Below are 21,284 nucleotides of genomic sequence, written 5' to 3' on the forward strand. Positions count from 1 at the left end.
AGTTGAAACAGTGAGTCTACGGTACTATGCATAGCACGGATGGGTCCGTACTACAAATCTATATCTTCGTTTTCAAAATTCTAACGGTCGATCCGAACTATTCAACATGATTTTCATATGAATATATACTTGCACACCAAATTTTACATTTTTTAGAATTTTTTTTACTATTTTTTATATAGGTAGAAAATGACTGTTTTTGGATGGTCCAAAATGTTCAGATCAAGTAATTTTCTACCTATCTTAAAAAATAGTAAAAAAATTCTAAAAAAATGTAAAATTTGGTCTGCAAGTACATATTTATATGGAAATCATATTGAACGGTTTGGATCGACCGTTAAGATTTTGAAAACAAAGATATTGATCCGTAGTACGGATCCATCCGTGCTATGCATAGTACCATAGACTCACTCAAGTTGAAAAATCAAATGGACGAAACCAAAAAATTTCAAACTGTAAAATTAATGAATCTACTAAATACTAAAGTCCAAATTATTGCCATAATCTCCATGTACCCATACACAATTAAAGATCCTGTGTGAAATACAATATTTTTAAATGTTGTTTTGTTAGTGCATGCGGAAGTTCACTGTACATATGCAGCATGTGGCTATATATGCGGATTTGTATATATGCAGAAGAGTACATATGCGGTTTTAAACATATTTAAAGGAATATAGATAAAATAAAACTAATTTATATCACAATGGTTATTGTCTAGCTTAGTAGTTCGTGTTCTTTACCATATTTTTATAGGTTAAGGGTTCAAATCTCTCTCAACTCAATTATTTTTTTAAGCCACATGGGAATACTATGTGTCTCCATGGATGGACACATGGAGTATTAATGCATCGGCATATTCAAATCCGCATACTGCATGACATTTAAAAGATATCGATGTACAAGAGAATACACTTTATATTATTTTGTATCTTAATTTCTTTTGTCTATTTTGATTAAATTTTCGTGTTCAATTTCTTGTGATAGGCAGTTGAACATCATAAATCTATCTTAACTGGTGTTTAATCATTTGGGTGACAATACGTTGATACTGCCATACTGGAATAGTTTGATCACAATCTAAACAGTTTCAAAATATAACAACTAATTACATTTAACATCAATTTGCAATGTGACTGGAACTATTTGTGTATCATGCATGCACATAAAATTTAATGAAAATTAATGAAATTTTTTTAATTTTTTTTGCCGTTTATTAGACAACTTGATATTCGCAATCGTTCATATATATTTAATATATGGTCACTAATAGGATTATCTAAATTGCTTGAATTTGGTATAGTTTTTTTAGAACCAATCTAAAAGGCCAAATATGTCTACAAGTTTCTCTATGCGCTATTAACTTTGTAATTAATGTCCGAGTAGTACTTCAATTTTTCAGATTAATATCATTTGACGACGACTTCATTGTCCCTTTTTTCTATTTATACAAATATATACTTAATTTTTTTTAAACCTCAATATATACTTAATTGAAGATGAATGTTCAATCTTAGTACTTTATACCGAATGATATTTCTTATTGTAAGCCATGCCCCATTACTGGGATAGCACCTAGTATTTTAAATTAGAAAAACAGATCGGATGATATCATGCATAAAATGATATTATGTGTCATTATTAAGGTATGATATGAGATATGATCTCTTTTATTTATATATTTTCCAGAAACTTATGAAAGAAACCTTTCTGCAAAAAGAAAGAAAAAAAAAACCATTGAAGATGGTCTCTTTTTTCGATTCTATTCTTTCTAATATTGTGATATTTGCAGAAACTATTTATGAAGGTCATGAGATATTTAATTTTCCACATATTTGTAAACTGTAGATAACAAAATGCTGGAGAAAACAATTTTCAGTTAAAAATAAGACTACAATTCAAGAAATGTGAATCAATTTAAACATGAAGTACATAAATTGGCCATCACAATTACAATATCTTGGCAATTTACGGGACCTATGATTAAATAAAAGCAAATTAATTAATTATTAGCTGGTTCTTCTGTAGTGTTTGCCCATTCCCAATACAATACTTGTCATCTTGCAAATATCAAACAACACTTGAAAGGATATTAATGTTCTTTTCAAACCTTGACACTGAGATTAAGATTTATATATGTTGTTGTATATATTCCTTCTGACCATTTGGGTCAGATTTAAAATATGAGTTAGTGGAACAAAAGTAAACAGAGATGTTGGATTAAAATAAATCAATGCTTTCTTTCTACAAAGATCAAGGTCCGTGCTAGCTCTATAAATAGCGCATGTAAACTCTTCTCTTCCATCACCTCAAGGCGCTCCTCCTCTACCATAGTTAACGAAGTTTAAACAAGCCAAGTTAACTATGGTGAGCCGGGCAACCATTATTACTCTGCTTGTGCTCTGTCTCATCAGTTCCTGCTATGGCCAGGTGAAAGTAGGCTATTACAAAGGCAAATGTGGGACGAAGGATGTCGAGTCTATTATTAAGGGTATCGTCAATGCACGCTTTGCATACGACCCAGATATCGTTGCATTCCTCCTACGCCTTCAGTTTCATGATTGCTTGGGAGATAAGGTTAAATATCAACTGCCTTGTTTTTACATACAAAGTTTAGTTTATACAATATTTTCACAGCTTTTACCAAGTCATCCTTCAAAATCTTATTTTGGATATATTTTTGACCAAATATCTGTCTAAGAAATATCGATAACCCAAATACAGAAATGTGATGCATCACTACTGTTGCGGGGCCCGAACAGTGAGCAAACTGCCGTCCCGAACTTCACTGTTAAAGGTTATGACCTGGTTGATACCATCAAGGCAGCATTAGAGCAGGCATGCCCAGGTGTAGTCTCTTGTTCTGACATCATTGCAGCTGCTACTCGAGATGCAGTTGTCGCGGTATGTTAAACTTTAAAAGTTTTGGTGCATCTACTTTATACCAATTAACATTACTGGGGATATCTTCTAACAACTACTGTATATTATGTTGCCTAATGTTTTTTTTTTTCTTCTCATTTCTCATTTTTATCAATAAATATAAGGCTAAAGGAAAGTACTTTGAGGTACCAATGGGAAGAAAGGATGGCATGGTTGGACTTGCATCTTATGTTGATCTACCAGCACCAGATATCCCTGTTTCTAAAGCACTTAAATATTATGGAGACCAGGGCTTCAGCCCCTTTGAAACAGTTGTTTTGCTAGGTAACTGATCGTTACATTTCAAAAACAAATTTGAAAACAAAAAATGTTAAAGAATATATATTAAAGGGTAAAGAAACTCACTAATCACATAGTTGACATCTTCATTTGTTATTTTTAGGTGGGCACACAGTTGGAGTGACGCACTGCAATGTCATCAAGGACAGACTGTACAACTACAAGGGCACTAATAAGCCCGACCCAAGCTTGAATGCCTTCTATGTTTTTTTCATCAGCAGCTTTATCTGCAAAAATGACCCCTCGACCGACACCAATGTTGTGTTCTTAGACGGTCCTGACAGTGTACGCACAGTTGACAACTTGTTTTACCAGAAGCTGCTCGAAGGCAAGGGTGTTCTCCCGATCGATAATGCATTGGCGTTCGATTCAAGTACCTCTTCATTTGTCAAGACCTTGGCTGGAAATAATGATTACTTCTTGGACCTCTTCGGCAAGGCGTTGGTAAAGATGGGATTGCTTGGTGTGTATACCGGAAACCAGGGTCAAATCAGAAAAGTATGCTACAAAACCAACTAATTAAGTCTCCATCATCAATTTATATCTTCCTCATCTTTTAAAGACCTTTTTTTTTGTTGTTCGATTATGTTTTGATTAGGCACTCTTTATATGTGCGGTGTTCTTTCATTTTTTGATGTAATTTTTAATTTCCATGAAATTTTATTCCGGGATTATACCTTTGATTGAGTAATCATGCATGTACTGTATGGGATCTTTCAGAAAATATTGAGTTGGTAATAAACTTGTGAAAATTTGAATTGACTATTGTAGTCAAATTTATGAACATTTCAATTGAATATTGACTCGGGTCCACAAAATTAAACTTCACCTGCTTTGTTCTCTAATCATTGACGAGACGCGAATTAAATTGGGGATATATAACAGTTCACGCATAGGGTGGAAACATTTTTGTATTCTACTCACTAAGAATAACCTTGTTCATATCTTACCCTTATCCATTAAGATTTCATTTTATCCTACTCTATTCTTATCCATTAAAATTATTGGATAACAAAACAGTAGCGGGTGAATAACAAATAATACTACTATAATAATTACTTTTATTATATTTTACAAATAAAACATCAAAACTCATTTATTTCGCACATATGCAATGATATTACTAATAAAATAAATAAATAAATGTGCAATCAATTTCAACTAAATTGTATTTTTTATGAAGCAAGAGAATTCAAAAACAAAAATATATCTTTTAAAAAATTTAATTATTTAATTAAAGGACAAGACATACAAATAAAAATAGTATATTTAATATTTTTCTTACAACAAAAACAATAAACTAAATAAAAAAAGTACTAACTAATGATTGCTCAAATATTATTATATTATTATATTTTTTATAATTACCTTATAGGGTAACAGATATAAAATAGAATTTATCCATACCCTTACTCGTTTAGCTAACGAAAAAAGTTTCTTACCCATATTCATACCCAATAAGCTAACGAAAAAAAAGGAGCACCTAGCTATCCCCCTCTAATAATCCCCCATTTCATCCCCCAGTCATTAACTACTTCAATAACTACTAACTACCTAGGGGGGCCACTTACTATTTGAGAACCACATAATATTTGAAAGATTTTACAACTGGCGCACGCAAGTATTCATCTATAACACATCAAGTATTCATACCTAATATATCAAATATTTTAAAAAAAAACTAACATGTTTTTAGAGGTGAGATTTTTTTTTGTTCGTTCAATCTAATCAATATTTCTGACAATCAGCGAGGAATTTTACAAATCTAAAACCACGAATGTTTTTGACATAATTTTATCTTTAAAATGAGATCCATGATGATATACTTTCGAGTTGTCCGTTGTACAAGTATTCATCTTTATTGAGAAAATATTCATCATCGTCGTGCAAGTGCAAATATAAAAACTGGATACATCACTCATCCATCTTTTACACGTTTTTAGAGGTGATTTTTTTTCTCCGTTCAATCTAACCAATATTTCTGACGATCTGTGAGGAATTTTGCAAATCTAAAACCACGAACGTTTTCTACACAATTTTATCTTTCAAATGAGATCCATGATGACATACTTTCGAGTTGTATGTTGCACAAGTATTCATCTCTTATCAAGAAAGTATTAATCCTCGTCGTGTAAGTGCAAATATGAAAACTGGACAAATCACTCATTCATCTTTTACACATTTTTAGAGGTGAGTTTTTTTTTTCTCCATTCAATCTAACCAATATTTCTGACGATATGTGAAAATTTTTGCAAATATAAAACCACGGACGTTTTCTACACAATTTTATCTTTCAAATGAGATCCATGATGACATACTTTCGAGTTGTCCGTTGCACAAGTATTAATGTCTTGTCACGCATGTATTCATACCTAAGGTATTAAGTATTCATTTATACACATTGAAGTATTCATATCTAAAACATCAAGTATTCATTTATATATCTCTATTTTTTTTTCAAAAGTTATTTTTATGTCATTTATTTAATACGCAGTGGTCTAATTCACCATTAATAAAGTTTTGTTATTTGCAAAACTCGCTACTTTATGAGAAAGAGGAACATAAACATGAAAGAGATTAATTGCATATACATATACAAAATTATTTTGATACGATCGACAGTGACAGGTCTGACCCGGTAGAGACGTGCTTTAGTATTCATTCATACACATTGAAGTATTCATTCCTGGCAGAGGCGTGCTTGATTGGGATGGAGTGACGGATGATCTCTGGCAGAACGTTCGCTGGAGCAGGAGCAGTAGGCATAGAGGAAAAAAACCGAGGCGAAAGTGTAAGAGAGAGGGAGCTTATTGTATTTACCATTTCGAGGTGGGAGAGGGAGGGGAGCTTATTGATGGAAAAACGGAGGCGGAGGAGGAGGTGGGAGAGGGAGGTAGAGGCGGAGGTGAGGTGAGGTGTGGGAGGCGAAGGTGAGAGAGGGAGGCAGGAGAGGGAGGCGGAGGCGGAGGTGGAAGAAGGAGGTGGAAGAAGAAGATGGAGGTGAAAGAGAAAAATGAAAGAAATAAAGGTACGGGATCGGGTAAAGGGTAAAAGGTACGGGATGAAATGGGAGATGGATAGGTGGGAAAAATTATAATTATCCAAAAAAAATTACTCATACCCGCCTTATTGAATAAGGTACGGGATCGGGTAAAGGGTAAAAGGGTACCATTGAGACCCCTATTCACGGAGCACTTGGTCTCGTACAACTACCGTTCTATACTTCTATTCCATGCGCATGCGGAAATTATATAGGAGAGAATGGCAGAAGACTGTCCCTTTTATTACTACTTTAGCTTCAATTATTGTAGTACTTTACTGTTATATAGGATTCTTTTTATTCTTTGTCAAACTTTTGTCTTGCTCTTTCACCAATTAAAAAATTAAGTTTGAATCGAACAAATTCAGATCCTTTGTGTCCTGCAAACTATATAGGATAATATCACAATTGATATAATTTATTGATCTTTCTTTTAAAGAAAAAATAAATAGAAAACAGGAATCTTACAACAATACAGGCATTTGACGAAACTTTCTTGTATAAAGCAGGCATATGCTGTAAGCGCCGCTGATAAATTAATTTATAGTTATCTTAACAATTGTATTCAGTATTAACAAATTCATCTTGAAGGTTTGTGTGAGGAAACAGAGAAACAAGTCTCAATACGAGAAAATAAGGGTACAATTATTCATACTTTTTTTTATCACATAATAAAAATAAATTAACCACTATAGTAGTTAGTCAGGTATCCAACAACTGCTCGAGCAACCGACGCCACATTCGAAAATGATACGTCAACTTTATCCACCATTGCTCTTATGGTAGGATAATTTCCAGTTGCATCATCACACTTTGCTGGCACCCCCAAGGCCGCTTCTAGCACCGTCCCAGCTTCACTGTACTTGTTGTTCTTTATCGACTCGGCAGCAACCTTTAGTTTGGGGATGATATCTGTATAGACTTGCACGCATGTTTGCAAAGCTTTCTGTTGAATTGGATCCGACGTGGCTTGTAAAAACTGTTTCATGTCTGCGAGTACCAGCGTAGCATTTCCGGCTGCAATATTAACTGCGATAATGGCGAGGCCTTTCAGGTCTGCATTTTGACTTTGAGGATCAGTATCAAGGACAGAGTGGCAGAGTTGTGGCGTAACGTACCACCCACCAACATTGTTGCATGCCTCATCAAGTTTTGGGGGAGCAACTGGGGGAGCAGCTGAGATAGAGAGAAAATGGCAGGAGACAAGGAACAACAGGTAGAAGAAGGGTCCCATTTTGGTGGTACAAAAGAGAAGGTTGAATGGCTACAATTATAATGATGGGATTGTGATTTGGTTATAAATAGAACAGAATTAGATGCACACTGTAGATTGGTTGGCCGATTAATTTGTAATGGCTTAGAAATATCTAAATTGATTGTGATTTGCTTTCCATGTACATAGAGGAAAACCTGGATTTGCAGAATACATGGATATTTTCTGTTATTGTACACCTGTGTACTATTGTAAATTTTTAACAAGATAAGGCAATTAACGTTCCCTCCAAAAATGGAAAAATGATGAGCGAAATTTTTGTTGGAAGAAAAATGTCAATGCATACACATGCTGGATATTCTAAAAAAAAACAAAGGGCAGTTGATTTTATGAGGAAAAGGCTGGAATTCCTCCTCTGCTGCTCCGTAGAATATTTTAATTAGTAGACAATTTTAATTTTTATTAGTTATCCACTATAAATGTTACTTTTCACCAATAAATCAATGTATTTCTCGTATAATCATTGTGCATTCATTTCCTTAAAAAATTTTGGTTCGTAAAATAAATAAATATCTTGTCGGATCTCATACTGAGATTATCAGATATCCAGATTTTTAGTAATCTCTAAAAATAGAAGATCTCATTTATACGATTGAAATTCTATTCATACTTTCTTTTGGCAATCAATATCTTATTTTATTTTCAAATGCATCGTTAAAGACTATTATAATAAAAGGAATTAATTCCTACAACATGAAGATAACACATATTGCATAACATATAATAAAAAGTATACATCATGCTAAAAGAAATATAACCCAACTCATACTAATTTTCAGTCTCAGCCCTTAGCTGCTTTGAGGTAACTGAGCTTGCTGATTTGATTTAATATTATTGAAAGCAAACCAATCCCAAAAAAAGATATAGCATCATAAATACCTCTAAGCCCTGTAATTGATACTGACAATAAAAAGCCCAATTTTACATGGGATGTTGATGGCCATGCTGCATTGCATGAATAATCAGCCCATATATATATTTTAGCAACGAATGATTGTAACAACAGTAGAATTTAGAGTTTTCTTTAGTTTAACATTTTTTTAGAAATTAAACTCAAAATCTATCATATTGATTTTAAACGAAAAATCTAAATTATTAAAATCTATTTAAGTGATATATTTATATATCAAATTTAAGAAGTTCCGAGTAAATGTTAACTTTATAAATTTTCGAATAAATTTAGTACAAAGTCTTTTTTTGAAAAACTTGATAGATGCTACCGAGAAGCATTTAGTACAAACTCAAGCATTTAAAAAAATAATGAAAAATGAAAGTGTTAAAATTAATTTATAAACATTTTTTTTTTACTGCTTGATATTATTACTAAATTAAGTGAAAGAAGTATAAATTTGACATATAAACAAATCACTCGTAAAGTAGATCTAATTCAACCGTTTAAATTTGTTGTTAAAAGTCATTCTGATGATTTTTAATGTTAAACTTAATTAAAGTACTTTGTGAATTGAGATCATTTGTGTTCTAGCAAAGTATAAGTATAAGACCCGCCAAACAGTATGAGAATTCATATCCTTCCGGTACCGGACAGATATATTTTAGAATTAGTGAATCCAAACTGTTCTTTTAACTTTTACACAAATCTTAAAGCACAAATAATACTGGCTTCTTGTGCTATACTCGATTAAGCACCATATTGAGTTAATCTGGACCTTCGTGTTCAACTAGTCGGTTTGGTTAAAACCGAAATAAAATAGTCAAACTAAACTTCTTTTTTTTTCAGTTTTCAAAAATCAAACTGAACTGAATTGATTAAACCTGTCCACCAATTAAGAACCGAATCGAACAAACCGGAATAAATTCCGATTTATTCGGTTTAAACCGAACTAAAACCCAAAAATGTTGAAATGTAGTGATAGCTACCAAAATTGTTGAAATAAGAATAAATTTTAAGAATATTTTGACAACTGAAACTAAAACAGCAAAAATAAAAAAATAAAAAAATTAGAAAACAAGATCGAAGTTTAGAATCCTATGCTAGCTAAACTCGTAAATAGAAGGTGCGGTTTTACCAAACAATTACAAATTATTAATAAAGAAAGAAAGAAAAAAACAAAAATCTGACGATCTGGATGAAACTTAGGTTGCGTTTGGATAGGGCAAGAATAGCGCTAATTTTGGATTAGCTCCACTATTCTTAACCTTGGGTGATCCAAACACAAATTAGAAAATTGGATTAGCTCAAGAATAACTCTATTCTACTAACCCATAGAAATGATGGGTTAGCAAGAATATAGCTAGTGAGGTTAGTGATATTAATAAAAAATAGTTTTCATTCCTCAATTAGAGTTAGTTTAAATATTAAATTAGTATTAAATAAAATATTTGATTAAATATTAAATGTATTATAATATCAATTTAAATAATAAATTAGTATTGAATAAATATAATATCAAATTAGATTAATATAAAATAAAATGTTAGATAAAATATAATATAATATTAAATAAAAAATTAAATGTAATATAATATTAGTTTAAATGTTAAATGTAATATAATATTAGTTTAAATGTTAAATGCAATATAATATTAGTTTAAATATAAGATTAGTATTATATAATATTAGATTAGATTAATATTAGATATATTAGTTTAAATATTAATTGTAATATAATATTAATTTAAAATTTTAATGTAATATAATATTAGTTTAAATGTTAAGTGTTGTATGTAATATAATATTAACTTAAATATTAGATTAGTATTAAATAAATATAATATCAGATTAGATTAGTATTAAATGTAATATAATATTAGTTTAAATATTAAATGTAATATAATATTAGTTTAAATATTAAATGTAATATAATATTAGTTTAAATATTAGATTAGTATTAAATAAAATATTAGATTATTATTAAATAAATATAATATCGTATTAGATTAGTTTTAAATAAAATATTAGATTTGTATTAAATAAAATATTAAATTAGTATTAAATAAATATAATATCAGATTAGATTAGATTAGTATTTAATAAAATATTAGATTAGTATTAAATAAAATGTTAGATTAGTATTAAAACTTAAATGTAATATAACATTAGTTTAATTATTATTTTATTAATTCCCTCCATTGCTATTCCAAATATACAATCCAAACGATATTTTTACTAACTCGAATAGTTCAAAGTTAGCGTTATTCTCAAACCACTTGGATTAGCACTATTTACAACCACTAACTCAAAAATTACTATTCTTGCACTAATCCTTGCACTATTCTCACTATTCCTCTGAGAATAGTGAGTTGAGGGGAATAGACGAATAGTGAGAAAAGAAAACAATTTAAGGGAGAATCTGACTTTTAGTTGGTGAAGAAAGAAGTAGATTGGATCTGTGACACAAAATTTGAAGAGGGAAGCAGAGAGAGAGAGAGAGAGAGCCTAGGATTTGGATTCTTTTTATTTTTTTAGTCTGTTAGGGATTCGCCGGCCATTTTTATTATTACTCTAAAAAAAAGATTTTATAAAACTGCTTCCGCAATATGTTTTTTTTTAAACTGCCTCGATCGCCAGGTCCACGGGTGGCTCAGATTTTCTAGCAGACCGCCTGTGAGCCGGGCGGTCCTCAATTTTTTTTTTTTTTAGAGATCTTAATATTTTAATTTAAATAATTTTGTGAAGAATTTTTTTTTTTTTTATGTCAAAAAATAAGACATTTGATATATTTATGAGTGAGATGTCGTAACTCTTTATAACTTTGATTTAATTTGTCAGTTAGATATCACAAGTCTAAAGATAATATTAATTAAGGACTTGGCATTGATTCTTAATAGAGGAGGGTTCAAATGCCTCCATTTTTTGTGCCTCCACCACGCCTCCATTTTTTAAAACTTTAATAACTCAAAATTTAAAGCTTAAAAGTCAAAATAAAACCGTTAGATGTGATCTATATTATTTTCTCTATGTGCTCATAAAAAATTATCACATTTCAATTTTGTTTTTATGTGAATCAATAAGTTCAAAAATCAACGTCTAGAAATCATCCACATTAGTGCATTTTTATAAGCTCTTGATGACAATCAAAATAAAATTGAAATACCATAATTTTTTGCATGTGCATAAATAAAATGATGTAGATCATATCCAACGGTTTTATTTTAACTTTTAAGTTTTAAATTTTGAATTATTAAAGTTTTAAAAAAATGGAGGCATAGTGGAGGCATTTGAACCCTCCTCTTCTTAATAATTTATTTTATTCAAATATATACAAGGAAATATGGTTAGATATAATCAACGATGTCAACTTCTTTATTTTTTTTAGAGAATAATTGGAGAGCGAGAGAGATAATAATTGAATTATTTGATTGTTGTCAACATATACCATTTGCTCGGAGATAGGCAAATGAACACAATAAATAGTAAATGTATTTTAAAATAATTATATGGATAATTCTTGAATAATCTCTTAGGCTTTTGACTAAATAAAATCCAATCGTTGTATGCCTACCATCACACGAAAACTTAAACTGAATTTTTGAGACACTAAACGACGTTTTTTTGAAATTCTGATGCTTCAGATGCTCAAGAGTTTCCCCATTTGATATTCAAATCCGTCTCGTCCCCCTTTCTGAAAAGTGGTCATACGCGCAAATCCAATTTTCCTAGCCAAAGTTATGGTTGTTTAAAGTATTTTCAAAAGCCGAACTTTGAAAATTCATAACTAATTGTAAGAAAATCCAAATAAATTGAAATTTGTATCAATTCTGTGTATTTTTGAATGCTCTACATGCTAGTATAATCACTTTTACAGTTTGGTCCCTGTATCAGTTCAGATTTGTTTATTTACCAGCAAAGGTCAAATTTAATGTTTTTAGTGCCAGCGGCCTTTGCCTAGTGCTTGGCTGCTGAGTTTGGATTTGGTACCATACCAGAGGTCAGTCTAGGGTGCTTGTGCATGGACAGAGATCTAATTTGAGGTTTGAACATATTTTAGTAGCTCTAAACTACTGTTTTAGCACCAGAAATAAAGAGAAGAATATTAACAAACTGTCAGAGCTTGAAAATTTTGTAATCAAGGTCAAGTCCTTAATTAGTGTTATCTTTAGACTTGTGATATCTAACTGACAAATCAAATCAAAGTTATAAAGAGTTACGACATCTCACTCATAAATATATCAAATGTCTTATTTTTTGGCATACAATTTTTTTTTTCTTCACAAAATTATTTAAATCAAAATATTACGATCTCTAAAAAAAAAAGAATAGAGGACCGCCCGGCTCCCAGGCGATCTGCTAGAGGATCTTGGTCGCCCGTGGGCCTGGTGGTCGAAGTAGCTTTTTAAAAAAAAAAAACAGAGTGCGGGGGTAGTTTTAAAAAAAATCTTTTTTTAAGGGTATTAATAAAAAATGGACGGGGATTCGCGAGAGAGACGGCTGTGAGTTGGAGAATTCTTTTTAGAAACCATAAATAAAAAAATAGATTTTATCAAACTAACTTGATTGTTTTGTTTTTTTTACAAAAACATAAGAACTGAGATGTCATTTCAGTTCCAGTCGTTTTCATATATTTTGAGAAAAAAAATAAGTTGAAAAATTATGAAAATACCTCAGATCGAATTGCTATTTCGGTCCCAAAAAAAAATTTCGAGACCAAAATAGCCCGAAATTTTTAAAAATACCATTTTTTTTAAATTATTAAACCAAAACACCAATTTCAGTTCAAAATTATATTTTTCGCATGGCCGCTTCCCGGGGAAGCGGGCACTTGGAACCGGGCCGCTTCTGGGCCCAGCGGGCTGGGCCACTTTGGGGGCCAGCGGCCACTCTGATTTTGCTTTTTTTTTTTCTTTTTTCTTTTTTGGAAAACAAAATTTTTTTTGTATTAAAATATTAGAAATGTTGAATATATTTCTTTGAAAGTAGATGAAATACAATATAATTTGATTTATTAGAAAGACTGCAACAAATAACTCGGATCAATATTTTTCAGGCCGGATTTTTCGCAGCTGTAAGAAAAATTAATATATTTCTTTATGTGTTATTGGAAAATAATAAAAATACTTAGATTCTGAGTTGTAGATCCCGGTTCAAAATTCACTTCTAGGTAATACAAAAAATATTATGATCCTTCTAGTACATTTAATTTTTAAAAAGTTGTATCTATTTTTGAAAAAAAATAAAAACTTTAATTTATTTAATGATTGTTTTTCAAAAATAATTCTCAAAATAGATATAACTTTTTATAAATTAAATGTATTAGAAAGATCACAATATTTTCTGGATTATCTAGAAGTTACTTTTGAACCGGGATCAATAACTCAGAATCTAAGTATTTTTATTATTTTCCAATAACACATAAAGAAATATATTAATTTTTCTTACAGCCGCGAAAAATCCGGCCTGAAAAATATTGATCCGGGTTATTTGTTGCAGTCTTTCTAATAAATCAAATTATATTGTATTTCATCTATTTTCAAAGAAATATATTCAACATTTCTAATATTTTAATACAAAAAAAAATTATGTTTTCCAAAAAAGAAAAAAAAAGCAAAATCAGTGTGGCCGCTGGCCCCGAAAGCGGCCCAGCCCGCTGGGCCCAGAAGCGGCCCAAATAAGCGCCCGCTTCCCCTCGCAACGGCCATGCGAAATTTAACAATTCCAGTCCAATTTGGTGTTTTGGTTTATTAATTTTAATAAAATGGTATTTTTAAAATTTTCGGCAAAATAGCATTTCAATTCTTATAGTTTTTGTAAAAAAAAAAAGTAATAATATTGGTTTCATAATAATTTTTTTTTAATTATGATTTATAAAAAAAATCTGAGTTGGATTTAGGTTTCACTGTTTGATATTCGGTCAGTTCAATTAATTCGATTTTTAAAATCTTAAACCAAACAAAATTATAAAATCCGAATAACATAAAAAGTTGAACCGAACTAAATTATAAAACCCGAATAACATAAAAGTTGAATCGAACTAATTCATTTAAGCCGAAAACCAAACCATTTAGTTCAAGCTTTTTTGATTCGGTTAAAAATCAAATAAATCGAACTGTTTGAACACTCCTACCTGTACCGTAAAATTATGAGGAAAATACTTGTCCACAGTATGGATGGGAGGAGACCATGCGTCTCTCCAGCAAACGGTAATGGCGACCATTCATTTACAACTGCAACATGCCTACTGGATTCGCTTGGGTACACTGTGAGAGAAGCCCAACCTCATCTCACTAATCACCAACACAAGCACTGATGAACCAAACCTGCTCATAACGAACACTCGGCATTGCATCCTCCAGATTGTTTCGGATAATGGATCAATCAGGTCTGGAATTTTGATGCGGATCAAAACTTAATAAACTTAAAAGTCATGTATATTTAAACTGTTTTTTCGAACTTTGATAAGACTCTAGATAAGACTTTATCCAAAATCGTTTGAACTCCAATATGTCAGTCCGGATTTGTCACCTTGATTCCTTGAGTTGGGACCATTGTTGTAAAAAACGATAGATTAAACGGCCATTTAATTGTAATAGCGGCCAAACCGTTATGAATACACTTAACAGATGTTTGTTTGCGGATGAAAAATGATTAATCGGCCTTTTTTTATTAATAAACCCTTTTATCTTTAATCTTCTGTTTATTTTCGTTTATTCTTGTTTATTCCTATTTATTTATGTTTATTCTAATTTATTCCAGTGAATATTTATTTTTACATTGATTTTTTTTTCTGTGATAGTGTGTGATAATAAGTTTTTATAAATCACGTATTATAGTTTTATTTGTGCTTGGACATACATTAATTATTTTTTATATATTTTTTTCTTCTTACTTACTTTGAAATTGATTAATTATTATGTTATTTATATACCATACATTTTTCTTACTTACTGATATAATTTTTTCAATTACAACATGTTCATTTATGAAACTAAGTTGTTATTATAAACTAAATTTAGTGATTTTATATTGAAATGTTTTATTTCTTTCAAATATGTTATTAGTATTTGAAAAACTTAATTCTTGAATTTACTTTTCATTAAATAAATGTGTTACTTACACATGTAAAGTGCTTATGCGTTAAGAAAAAAAAAACGTAGTGTCATATTATTATAATAAAACTAAGTTAAATTATATTTATTTGATAAATTTAATGAGTTAAATAAATTATGATATATATACATAAATTTAATAAAAACGTTAAATTGTCTGCATAATTTCAATTAATCAGTCGCAAACCGATTAATCACTTGACGATATTCGTCCGTCCGACAACTACATACTGTTATTTACAACACTAGTTGGGACTTACTCTATTCAAGAATTAATTGCACGGTCAGATACAGTTGAGGTGATGGATCGATACAGTTCAGTAGAGTAAATGCTCTCATTCATGCTCTATATATAAAGTATTTAAAGTCCGTGATAGTAATAATATCCGCTTTCGTAGTTATGATTTGTGTCATATTCTCTTCTGTCTGGCGAACTAAATTTGGATAGTTTATATTAGAGATGGACCTTAAATAATTTATTACAACGTTGTACAGGTAACACATCCGCTCCTCTTAAAAAAAGTGCTTTATGCACACTGGTTGGTTTGAACTAAGTAAATAGATTCATTTTTGTTTGGAAATATAATCATGTTTTAATCCTAGGCGTCTATTTTCCTATAAAATAAAATAAATTAGGCCTTAATTATGCAAACAGCATGCTATGAGAACTCTACCTATGTTGAATTTGTACTAGTAGAACATGAAACATAATAAACAAAAGATAAAATACAACTAAAAAAGATGAAACATAATTAAAAGAAGATGAAATATAACCAGTGCAAGATGAAAGACAACTAGAACAATATGAAAAACAACAAGTAGAACATGAAATACATTAATTATAAGATAAAAGACAACTAGAAAAAAAAGATAAAACATATATAATTAGTAGAAGATGAAATACAACCAGTATAACATGAAACACATCTAAAAGAAGATGAAACACAACTAGTAGAAGATAAAAAAACTAGAAAAACATAAAAAGACAACTGGTACAAGATTAAATACAACTAAAAGAAGATGAAAAACAACTAATAGAATATTATAAATAATTAGAAGAAAACGAAAGCCAACTACTAGAACATGAAATCATCTAGTATAATACAAAACATATCTAGGAGAAGATGAAAAACAACTAGAAGAACATTAAAGACAACCAATACAAGATTTAAGACAACAAGAAGAAGATTAAAACAGCTAGTACAAGATGAAATACAACTATAAGAAAATTAAAAATAACCAAAAGAAGATGAAATACAACCAGTAGAATATGAAAAACAACTAAAAAAAAAAATAAATAGAAGAAGATGAAATATATCCAGTAGTAGATGAAAGACAACCGGTATAAGATAAAACACAACTATAAAAAAATGAATAACAACTAGTAGAACATGAAACACAACCAGTAGAACATGAAATACAACTAAAATGAGATGGAAAAAAAATATAGTAGAAAATAAAAGACAATTAAAAGAAGATCAAACACAACTAGATGAAGATAAAATACAATCATTGGTAGATGAAAGATAACTAGTAAAACATGAAAGACAATTAGCAGAATAAGAAAGACAACCAGAAGAAGATGAAAAACAGCTAGTAGAAGATGGAAAACAATTAGAAGAACATAAAAGACAACTAGAATAACATGAAAGACAACCAGTACAAGATGAAAATTAACTAGTAAATGAAACACAACCAGTAGAATATGAAAGACAACTAATATAAGATGAAAGACAAATAAAAGAAGATAAAATGCAGCTAGTAGAAAACGAAAAATAACTATAAGAATAAGAAAAACAACCAGTATAAAATGAAAGACTACCATAATAAGATTAAAAACAACTAGTAGAAGATGAACGACAACCATAACATCAAAGACAATTTGTACAAGATAAAAAACAACTAGAAGAAGATGAAATACAACTAGAATAAGATGAAATACAACCAATAGAAGATGAAAAAACTAGTAAAACATGAAAAACTGTTGGCTTTTGGGAGCCCTTAACTTATCAGTTTGACTAGATTTGCAAAATATACATAAATTGCATTTAATAATTTCCTTGAGTTGAGATGTATGCAGGTTTATAAGATGTAGAAATGTTCCAATGAAAGGTAAGACCTTAGAATCAGCATCTACACTTCAAAAGCTTTCCGAAAAGTGGTCATATGCTGAAATCAGACATTCGAGCACCAAGATATCCCTATTTGAAAAGTGCTAAAGTTCCAGAATAATTCATGACCTTTATAATGGTCCAGGGACAATTATAACGGTATAAATACATCCCAGGATAGTCCATGATGCATAAAATACCATTTAGTGTCACATAACACTAAACAATCCAGAGTCGAACCGTTGCCAGACCGTTGCAACGGTCATGGACCGTTATGGTCCGTCAGCCTGTGCACCTTTCGTATTTTGGCCACCATTTGATCTTACAAACTCCAATCAAAGCTTGAAATTCTCAAGAGACCGAGATCTACAACTTCTATGTATTAACTTTGTTCAAAATATGAACGGATGGATCACTATAGGTCTTGGAAGACAGACGTCAGATATGGAAACAAGAATAAACCTAGATTTGCTTCTCTTCCTTTATATAGAAGCCAAAGCTAGGTTTCTTGGGTGTGCTCCAACCGTCAAACTTCTTCTTCTCAACTCAAATAGAGAGCTACCTTGGTTGCTTAATCTTGAAACTTCAATATTCATTCAACAACTGAAAATCTACTTCATACTCAATTTATTGTAAGAACTCGAGTGATTTGTGAGAGAACTTTTATTCATACAAATCCTAGAGCCTTGAGTGTTCACTTCTCTTGTATTAGAGCCTTTAGTGCTCTTGAGCGATTTCCTTGCTTGGGCCGTGTGACTTTCCAAGCTTTGTAAGGAATCACCGGTTCCACCTTGTATTATTTTCTCATTAGGTAAAGAAAGGTGCGCCATCAAGAAGGTCGCGAATTCCCAAAGACGTAGGCATTAGTGACGAACTCTGTAAACATCTCTCATGTCAAGTGTCTCTAAACTCTACTCTTTACTTTATTTATTTTATACTTTAGTTTAGATTTAAGTTATTCAAGTTTCTGCCGAGAATAACTTATAGACACGACGCTAGATAATTTAATTTAGATTAAAAGTTTTTGAAAACACCTATTCACCTCCCTCTAGGTGCCTTTGGGACCAACAAGTGGTATCAGAGAAGGAAATTCAAATTAAGGCATACTTAATTTAAAAAATTTATTTGGATCTATAAATGGCACCAATGGTACCAAGTTATTGTAGGGAACCTCCAATGTTAACCCCTTCTACCAAAAACTTTACCTATTGGAAAAAGATAATGAAAAACTTTCTAAACCTAATTGGTGCATGGGAAGTCGTTGAAAATGAATTCACCCCTGAGTATGACAAAACCACCAACATAATTACTACCGAGTCTAAACTTGCCAAAAAGGTTAATGATACGGCAATGAATGTTATTATAGGGGTACATGAATCAATAGCCATAATATTTTGTAATGCCACAAATGCTAAAGAAATGTGGAATGTCCTTGTTAACAAATATGAGGGTAATGATCAAATTAAACGAACCAAACTCACTAGGCTTGAAATTAGATTTGAAACTTTTAATATAGGAGGTAATGAATCAATTGATGACATGTACAATAGGATGTTACAAATTCAAAATGAATTTATAGAATTATGAGAACCTATTTCTAACAATAAAGTTGTAGGAAAGATTTTGCATGTGATGCTTAGGAAACTAAGATGGGAGTCAATGATAAGCGCTCTTGTAGTACTCTTGGGAAACCAAACCTTCACCCCGGACGAACTAATTGCTCATCTTCTAAGTTGTGAAGAGAAACTTTGACAAACCAAAAATCATGAACCCAAATATAATTTCCCTAAAAATGTAGCTCTTCACTCAAACTACAAAAAATTCTACAAATATAAATCCTACAATCACTTTATAAATAAATTCGACCAAGAACTCTCCAAAGATCCTCTCCTCCTATCCAAAACATTTCAAGGCATATTGAACTTTGAACAAAAACACAACAAGAAGCGTTGAAAGGGTAATAATAAGATGATATGTATAATTTGTCACAAGGAAGGACACTCCATGCAAACATGCTACAAGATCTTTCTTAGACACGAGGATGAAGAAGAAAGACAAGAATGCAAATTGAGATCGAATAATGAAAAATATCAAGGTAAGAAATTGTTAAAAGTTTTATAGGAAAGGTTGAGGAAGAAACCCCATAAGAGGAGCCTCCCTTGGAGCGATGATTAGGGGTCGATTATGGATTTTGAGTTTATCGGAGGAAGTATGGGATCGGTAGTGGGTGAAAAAATAACCCGTCTAATTCAATATGCTACGAGAAAATCCTTACCTCTCATCATTTGTTGGATTTTGTTTTGTCTGTTGTCTAATATCTATCCCGGCTCGATAGAAAATTTGATAAGCCAATGATTTTTTTCCGTGTTTCATCATACGGTTAACCAACATGTTAACGACTCGACTACGACAAAATGGATCAAATTTTGCCGTTTTTTTGTTTGCAGGACCTCGACGTGACATGAGGGTGAAAGATGGGTGTAAACGGATCAGATAATATCCAATTTCGTTCGAATCTGAATCCAAAAAAGTACTTAAATTATCCAATCTGTATCCGTATCCGACAAATTATAATGGATACAGATACAGTAAGACTTTTAACTATCCGTATTTGACTGTTTATACTTTTAAACCACAATAAATGTGATATATGTTGTTAAATTGATTTATTAAATTGCATATTGTACGAATAATTTATTAAATTGCATATAGATATATATCTTGATCAACAATATAACTCTATGACATAATTAGTGACTAATATTTTAATAATAAAATAGATGTTTTGTACATAACAAGCTAATTATGAAAAATATATGTATTAGTCCGATATCCGATCCGTATCTGTAACATTTAATATCCGATCCATATCCGTATCCGAGACTATCCGTATCCATATCCGAAAAATTATAACGGATACAAATACATAAGACCACTATCCGATCCGTATCTGACTGCTTACACCCATAGCGATGATGAGTCCGACCCGAACACGGATGATGCACATGTAGTGAACCTAGCCTTGATGGCTAACCATGATGAAGCCTCCGATGTCAACAAGAAAGATATCATTTCCAACCACAACATCGCCAACAAATTCGCTATTGAAAATCATAGAAAGGTGGCTAAGTCGAACAACAAAAAGGAGAACTCAAGTAGCACATCTTCTAGCACCTCAAATAAAGTACATTTAAATTTCAGTGTAGATGGGTATGAATCCGAATGTGAATCAACTAGCAATTCATTTGATTTGTCCAATAATCATACATTCACAAATAAGCCAAACATTTCATTTAGAGAGAGAGAGAGAGAGATAGTCAAATTATCAATAATGAAGCTAGGTTGAGAGGGCTTCTCCATGAATCAGGTATGTCTTTACTTAAGAGAGAATGTATTATACAAAAATTGAGGTCTAATATTCTAGAGCTTAAAATAAAAGCAAAAGAGGTTGAGTCACATACATATAAATCACATTTAGTTGGATTAGAGTCCATTAGACATAAGGCAAATGACCTACTAGATGAAAATAGAAATTTAAAGGCAATAATTGTTACAAATAAAATGTTAGAAGATAAAGTTAAGAAATATGAACACAAAATTAGAGAATTGCAAAAGTCAGATAATGAAAATAGTT

General features: G+C 31.0%; 2 protein-coding genes across 2 annotated transcripts; one reads left to right on the plus strand and one right to left on the minus strand.

Moving 5' to 3' along the window:
• Positions 1-1,204: 1,204 nt before the first annotated feature.
• LOC144551718 (peroxidase 57-like) lies at positions 1,205-4,114 on the plus strand. The gene is made up of 4 exons (XM_078299796.1): positions 1,205-2,577; positions 2,725-2,904; positions 3,048-3,207; positions 3,326-4,114. The coding sequence occupies exons 1-4, from the start codon at positions 2,365-2,367 to the stop codon at positions 3,739-3,741; spliced, it is 969 nt and encodes a 322-aa protein (XP_078155922.1). The 5' UTR covers positions 1,205-2,364; the 3' UTR covers positions 3,742-4,114.
• Positions 4,115-6,754: 2,640 nt separating this feature from the next.
• On the minus strand, positions 6,755-7,520 carry LOC144552018 (putative invertase inhibitor). Its single transcript, XM_078300127.1, has one exon. It carries the CDS (start codon positions 7,494-7,496, stop codon positions 6,945-6,947), a length of 552 nt encoding a protein of 183 aa, XP_078156253.1. The 5' UTR covers positions 7,497-7,520; the 3' UTR covers positions 6,755-6,944.
• Between the last annotated feature and the right edge of the window lie 13,764 nt (positions 7,521-21,284).

The sequence above is a fragment of the Carex rostrata genome, chromosome 3 (genome assembly GCF_964058835.1).
Source record: "Carex rostrata chromosome 3, lpCarRost1.2, whole genome shotgun sequence".
In the NCBI taxonomy this organism is placed as follows: Eukaryota; Viridiplantae; Streptophyta; class Magnoliopsida; order Poales; family Cyperaceae; genus Carex; species Carex rostrata.